At 55.6% G+C, this 7,434-nt stretch overlaps 1 protein-coding gene across 1 annotated transcript; it reads right to left on the reverse strand.

The window, feature by feature from the left end:
• Positions 1–5,985: 5,985 nt before the first annotated feature.
• Positions 5,986–6,991, reverse strand: LOC132334762 (olfactory receptor 14A16-like). Its single transcript, XM_059860876.1, has one exon. It carries the CDS (start codon positions 6,976–6,978, stop codon positions 6,046–6,048), a length of 933 nt encoding a protein of 310 aa, XP_059716859.1. The 5' UTR covers positions 6,979–6,991; the 3' UTR covers positions 5,986–6,045.
• Positions 6,992–7,434: the final 443 nt, after the last annotated feature.

Here is a 7,434-nt window from a genome sequence, read left to right on the forward strand (position 1 = left end):
CCGGCCCACTGATGCGAGCTGCTGGTGCTCTTATGGTTGTTCAGTCCAGAGCAGGTGTGAACAGGTCCAAAGAAAGGGAAAAAAAAGGAAAAAAAAAACCTAAAACCTACAGTCCTGGGAACTTCTTTGCCTCAGCTAGCTAAACTAACTAAAAGCAAAAAAAAAAAAAAAAAAAGAGAGCCCTGTCCTGCCGTCTGTTCATCTGCAGGCAATGCAGTCCAGGAGCAGGAATGTGTAGGAGTGAGTTCAGTGTCTGAAAAACAAACTGCGCGCCTCCTCTCCCCCCCTCAATCCTTGGAGCAAGTCTTAAAGGTGCAAAACTTACCATTCAGCATAAACGGAACAAGATGATTGGGGATAAAAGTATCATACAGTCAACCTAGGACATGTCCCCTTGGTTCCCATGGGTCCCAAAGTGTCAGAAGAGTCTCCATTGTTCCATAAGGCCCCCAAAGTCACTGTGCTCCCCTTGGTTCCACAGGGCCCCACAGTGTAACAATGGACTCTTGGCTCCATGAGGTTCTTCTGTCACAATGGTCTCCTTGGATCCACAGTGTCACCATGGTCCCTTTGTTCCATGAGGTTCTGCAGTAGAACACGGTCACCTTGGTTCCATGAGGTTCTGCTGTGTCACAATGGACCCATGGTTCCATGAGGTTCTGCAGTAGAACACAGTCACCTTGGTTCCATGAGGTTCTGCTGTGTCACCATGGTCCCTTTGTTCCATGAGGTTCTGCAGTAGAACACGGTCACCTTGGTTCCACAAGGCCTTGCTGTGTCACAATGGCCCCTTGGTTCCAAGAGGTTTCTCCGGGTCACAATGATCTCCTTGGATCCGCAGTTTCACCATGGGCCATTGGTTCAGTGTGGCCCAGTGTGCCAAAATGGATTTTGTTTCCAGGGGGTTCTGCAGTGTCACAATGGACCCTTTGGTCCAGGAGTTGGCACAGTGTCACAGCTGACTCCTTGGTTCCGTGAGGCCCTGCCATCACCACATCTCCAAAATATCAGAATAAGACTCCTTAACACTAATTTGCTATTTAAGAGGGGATCATTTATTCAGGCCTGAGGTCTAGTGAGGGATAACTCCTAACCTTATGTGGACATGTAATTCTCCAGTGTGTTGCTTATATAGAGTTGCTAAATGTGTATTACAATTTACCCATTACCATAAAACCCACCCCAAGTTCCCAGATTTAGTCCTGCTTTTATCTATCACTGCATTCTTTAGCCAGATGTCTTCTTCTTCTCTTCCAACCATCCTTCTTGGGAAAGCAGCCCCTGCATGCCTTGGTCCTGTGCTAAAAGTTCACTGGCATGGTAAAAATTGAATTAACCCTTTTGGTATCAAGGCTGAGGCTTTGTGTGGGCAGGCAGAGGCAGGCAGGAGGCAGAGCTGTCAGCAAAGGAAGGGGCCAGCCAGGTGGGGCAGCCGGGGGATGAGCACAGCCTGCAGGGACAGAGGCCAGGGCAGGGACACCGTAGGACAGCCTGGGCTGCACAGGGCACAGCCATGGGCAGCAGCTGCCAGGCCCTGACAGAGCCAACCTTGGCAGCACTTTGGCCATGGCTGCTGGCCCTGGGCCTGAGGCCACGAGGGGACAAGTGACCCTGGCAGCCCTGGGGCCTCATTGCCTCCTTGTCCCTGCTCAGCAGCCTGGCAGAGGCCGCTCCATGGTCCTGCCCCTGGCATTGCCCATCCCCACATCCCAGTGCCCATCCCGGGAAGAGCCCTGAGCAAGGAGGGAGGGACAGGATCTGCCTTGCCAGGGGCTGGGGCTCAGGCCTTGGCCCTTTGCATTCCTGAAACACATCCCCACCATTTCCCTCATCCAGGCCCTGGCACTCAGAGCAGCTGAGGAATGGAGTCACATCCAGGGCTGTCCCCAGGGCTCAGGACCGGGGCCAGGTCAGTGAAATCTTTTTATTGCTGATCTGGATGAGGCCATTGAGGGCACCCTCAGTCAGTTCCCAGGTGAGCCCAAGCTGGGTGGGAGTGTGGCTTTGCTGGAGGGCAGGAAGCTCTGCAGAGGGATCTGGACAGGCTGGAGCCATGGGCCCAGGACAATGGGATGAGGTTCACCAGGGCCAAGGGCCGGGTCCTGCCCTGGGCTCACAACCACCCCAAATCCCTGACTGCCCTGCCCCTGATCCCCACAGCCTGTTCTGTTTCCTTCATCCCTGCATTGCCAGGGACTTTCTGGGACAGGGGAGCTCTGCTCTGGCTATGGAGGGAGGTGCAAGTGCCACCACTGGAGTGGGAACCACAACTCATCAGGTTTGTGTCCTTTGGGGGTCAGGAACTGGTGAGACTCGGAGGCACAGAAAGTTTCTCTTCATGGCCAACAGACCATGGTTGGACAGGACACAATTTAATAACAGTCATGCTCTTCCCTGAGCCATGTGCAATGTCCCAGCAGTGTCTGATGAGTGCACCATCCACAGGTGATTTCCATACCAAAATTAATTTTAGACAAACATGGTTCTGAGATAGATATAAACACAATTAAGTTCTTGTATCAGGATGCTCATCCTGGAGTGAGGGCAAAACAGCTCAAACAATCCTGATTTGCAAAGCTGTCAGTGGTGGATGGAGAAGAGAGGTCAGGCTGCTCTTGGTGTTGAGGAAATGCTGAAACCAGCCTGACTCATTTCATCTCCTCCTGTCCTGGCTGCTCTCCCCTTTTTCCCCTCCCACCCATTGGTTTTTCTCTCCCACCAGGCCCCCCGGTGAAGAGCCTGGCTCTGTGTTCTCCATCACCTCCTTGGTGGCACTGCCAGGCTGGGATGAGGAGCCCCTCAGCCTTCCCTGCTCCGGGCTGGACAAGCCCAGCTCCCTCTGCCTCTGCTCACAGCCCAAGGGCTCCAGCCCCACCTTGGAGGCCCTTCCCAGACCCTGCTCCAGCTGCCAGACATCTTTCCTGCCCTGGGGAACCCAACCCAGGCCACAGTGACCTGGATAATCCATGAACTTTGTGTCCTGGTCACACAGCCCTGGCCCCTTGTCCCCATGTCAGGCTCTGGAGTGGATCCTGTGGAACATCCTTGGGTGGAGGCTGTGGCTCCAGGTGGGCCGGGGGGATCCCGGGGGACAGGGACCCCGCTGGGCATGGACAGCCTTGGACTTGTTGGGAGAAACTGTGAGGGGGATCTGGGGCAGAGTGACCAACCCAGTGACCTCACACAGCCCTGCTGGGATGTCACACAGCCCCTCTGTGATGTCACAGCCTGCCCTGTGATGTCACAGCCCATTCTCTGATGTCACACAGTTGGTCTCTGATGTCACAGCAGAGTCTGTGATGTCATAGTCTGCTCTGTGATGTCAGACCTCTGCCCTGTGATGTCACAGTCTTCTCTGTGATGTCACAGACCATTCTCTAATGTCACAGAGCTGGTCTCTGATGTCACACCAGAGTCTGTGATGTCATAGTCTGCACTGTGATGTCAGACCTCTGCCCTGTGATGTCACAGAGGCAGTCTATGATGTCATAGCTGCTCAATGACCTCACATAACCCACTCTGTGATGTCATAGCCCACTCTATGACCTCATGTTACCAGATGATAAATTGTCTCCACCAGGTGAGCTGACACCTGGAGCTTGTTCTCCAAAACCCCAGGCCTATGGAAACCACACAATGCCCATTGTGTGAGAAGGGGATCTGGAAGTTAACCAGCCTCAGTGTCCTGCCAGCTCAGCCAGGCCCACTGGAACATTGGGGTCCACGACCACCAGGGACCACCAGAGACACCCCCAGGACTAAAGGGCATGGGTAAAGGGGAGGGGAAATATGTTAATGATTTTGGGGAAATGATTATCACATGTGTGAAATAGAAGAGGAAAATCACCAGATTTGCAGATGACACCAAGCTGGGTGAGAGTGTGGATCTGCTGGAGGGTAGGAGGGCTCTGCACAGGGCCCTGGACAGGCTGGATCCGGGGCCCAAATCCAACAAGGTGAGGTTTAACAAGTCCAAGTGCTGGGTCCTGCACTTTGGCCACAACAACCCCTGCAGCACTACAGGCTGGGGACAGAGTGGCTGGACAGCAGCCAGGCAGAGAGAGACCTGCAGGGACTGATGGACAGCAGGCTGGACATGAGCCAGCAGTGTGCCCAGGTGGCCAAAAAGGCCAATGGCTCCTGGCCTGGCTCAGGAATGGTGTGGCCAGCAGGAGCAGGGCAGTGATTCTTCCCCTGTGCTCAGCACTGCTTGGGCAGTGCCTCGAGTGCTGTGTCCAGTTCTGGCCCCCAGTTCAGGAAGGACATGGAGGGGCTGGAGTGTGTCCAGAGAAGGGCAACAAGGCTGGGGAGGGGTCTGGAGCACAAGTCCTGTGAGGAGTGGCTGAGGGAGCTGGGGTTGTTTATCCTGGAGAAGAGGAGGCTCAAGGGAGACAAGGCAGTGTCAGGGCACAGGTTGGATTGGATGATCTCCAAGGTCTTTTCCAACACTGCTGATTCTGTGATTCTCTGAAACCACCCTTGGAGCAGTTGCAGGATGAGCCCTGGGCCTCCTCTTCAGAAGCTCCAGCAGCCCAGGTCCCTCAGCTTCTCCTGCCAGCCCCAAAGCCCATCCTGTCAGTCCTGAAGAGCCTCTGCAGCTCCTCCTCATTGCCCAGAACAGGGAGCCCCAGAGCCAGACACAGCAGCCCAGATGTGCCCCCCTGGCCTGGGGTGCCTCTGGCAGGGGAGCAGCAGGAGGCACTGCTGGAGCCTGCAGACAATTCCTGCAGCACTTGTGGGATGATCCTGCTCCCCAAGGGACGTTCCCATGGTGCCAAGTCAGGAACTGCAATGGGGAGTGGGGCCAGAGAGGAAGAGGCAAACAGGGATGGGCTGTTTGCAGGGGAGGGAAGAGGAGTGGGCAAACGGAAGAAATTTGTAGCAGGAAGAGTAAGGAAAGCAAAGGTGAAGCCAAGGAAATGCTCAGGGCAGTTTGGGGTTGCCTGCCAGGCAGCCCTGGCTCTGAGTAACAGCATCTGCAGTGGGACAGGACACTCCCAGCTGATGGGAACAAACTTTCTGGCTGACTGCAGAGGCCAGGACAAAGCTGAGGGGTTTCCCTGCCATTCCCAGCCCTTGCTGGCCCCAGGGGCTGATGGCATTTGTGCTCCCTCAGGTTCATGTCCCCACACCAACAGCATGGGGGTGCTCCCCCTGCTCTGTGCAATGCAAACAGGGGCTCCTGAGCCAGTGCTGCCGTGTCTGTGCCTGCAAGGATGGGGCACCTGTGTGAGCTGGGGGAGAGGCCAGGGCTGCAGAGGGGGGATGTTGTTGGCAGCTCCATGAGGACGCTCTGGGACGCTGCCCTGGGCTGTCCAGTGCACTGGGGATGGATCAGCCCCTGCTCTGCTGCTCCTTCCCATCTCCCCCAGGGCCCTTGCAGAGCACCAGCCATGCTGTTTGCCCCCAGCCTGCCCATGGCCACCCTGGGGCTGCTCACGGGGGTTTTCTGTGCTCAGCATTGGCCTGGCTGTGTTCTTGAGAGAGCCTGGGCAAGGAGCCTGGAGCCCCCAGGGCCTGGCCTGAGGTGTCAGCGCTGCCCCAGCAGTGCCCATGGCCTGTCCCTGCTGCAGCCCTGGCACTGCCACCCCCAGGGCTGTGCCCGGCCCCGAGAGCACTCAGGCCCTACAGCAACACCAGGGCCACCAGGGCAGCGGGGCAGGGCCACGGGAGCAGCACTGGCAACACCAAGTGCTGCTGCTGCTGGGCACAGCTGCTGGGCCAGCACTGATCTGCCCCCAGCTCTGCACACAGACATTGCTACTGCAGCTCCAGAGAAGGGAACAAAAGGGCATCTCTGCAGAAAACTTTGCTGGGAGATCCTTTAGTTCCATTAAAGCCACCGAGAGCACAGCCCCTCATTGACACAGTCTGTGGCCACAGGGAAGGTGGAGTAACACAAAATGAGAAATGGCACAAAGAGTAACATTTTTTTTTGGACCATATGAATAGCTAAACCAAAGAAAAAATACCACCACAACCTAATTACAAGAAGCTTGAAAGATTACTTTTATTACAAGTGATTTGCAGAAATTGGCCAGCAGTTTAATGTTTCTGAAACCATCCAGTCATCATTTTCCACAGTGAAGCCTTGAGCTCCTGGTTCCTCAGGCTGTACATGAGGGGGTTCAGGGCTGGAGGCACCACTGAGTACAGAACTGACAGGGCCAGATCCAGGGATGGAGAGGACATGGAGGAGGGCTTCAGGTAGGTAAATGTGCCAGTGCTGAGGAACAGAGAGACCACGGCCAGGTGAGGGAGGCAGGTGGAAAAGGCTTTGTGCTGTCCCTGCTCAGAGGGGATCCTCAGCACAGCCCTGAAGATCTGCACATAGGAGAAAACAATGAACGCAAAACAGCCAAGTCCTAAACAGGCACTGACTGCAATGAGCCCAAGTTCCCTGAGGCTGGATTGGGAGCAGGAGAGCTTGAGGATTGCAGGCACTTCACAGAAGAACTGGCCCAGGGCATTGCCATGGCACAGGGGCAGGGAAAATGTATTGGCTGTGTGCAGCAGTGAATAGAGAAAGGCACTGGCCCAGGCAGCTGCTGCCATGTGGGCACAAGCTCTGCTGCCCAGGAGGGTCCTGTGGTGCAGGGGTTTGCAGATGGACACGTAGCGGTCGTAGCACATGATGGTCAGGAGGGAAAACTCTGCTGAGATGAAGAACATAAAGAAAAAGAGCTGAGCAGCACATCCTGTGTAGGAGATGGTCCTGGTGTCCCAGAGGGAATTGTGCATGGCTTTGGGCACAGTGGTGCAGATGGAGCCCAGGTCGCTGAGGGCCAGGTTGAGCAGGAAGAAGAACATGGGCGTGTGCAGGTGGTGGCCGCAGGCTACGGCGCTGATGATGAGGCCGTTGCCCAGGAGGGCAGCCAGGGAGATGCCCAGCAAGAGGCAGAAGTGCAGGAGCTGCAGCTGCCGCGTGTCTGCCAAGGCCAGCAGGAGGAAGTGGCTGATGGAGCTGCTGTTGGACATTTGCTGTGGCTGCACTTGGGGTCCTGATCATGGAGAAAGGACAGTGACAAGTCAGGAGAGGCTGCTTTGAGCCAAACCTGGGCCATTCCCTGCAGACTGTCCTGCTGGGACTCACCCATCCTTGTTCCTGCTCTGGGAAAACCTTCACCCAGGTCCCTGCCTGAGCTCCAGTTGTTCTGGCTGAGTGTGCCAGGAGCAGCCAGGTATGTGTGTGGGGGCTCTTGAGGAGCCATCCCTGCCCCACTGCCCTGGGTTTGTGGCCATGTGGAAAAGGGACAAGGCTGGTATTCAGGATTTGTCAGGGGAATCACTCCTAATGCAGACAGGCTTGGTGGCATCTGCACTCCCATTTCTAAAGGGAGGAGTTGGTTTTAGGAATTGTTTTCCTACCAATATATCTTTCCTGGGGCTTTTTGAGGTCAGAAATCCCCAGCATTTCTGCTGTACTCCAAGTTT

Source organism: Haemorhous mexicanus, chromosome 16 (genome assembly GCF_027477595.1).
Source record: "Haemorhous mexicanus isolate bHaeMex1 chromosome 16, bHaeMex1.pri, whole genome shotgun sequence".
In the NCBI taxonomy this organism is placed as follows: Eukaryota; Metazoa; Chordata; class Aves; order Passeriformes; family Fringillidae; genus Haemorhous; species Haemorhous mexicanus.

Excerpts from the sequence above, each read along its gene's own strand:
- LOC132334762 (XM_059860876.1), bottom strand. The coding sequence starts at position 6,978 with ATGTCCAACAGCAGCTCCATCAGCCACTTCCTCCTGCTGGCCTTGGCA.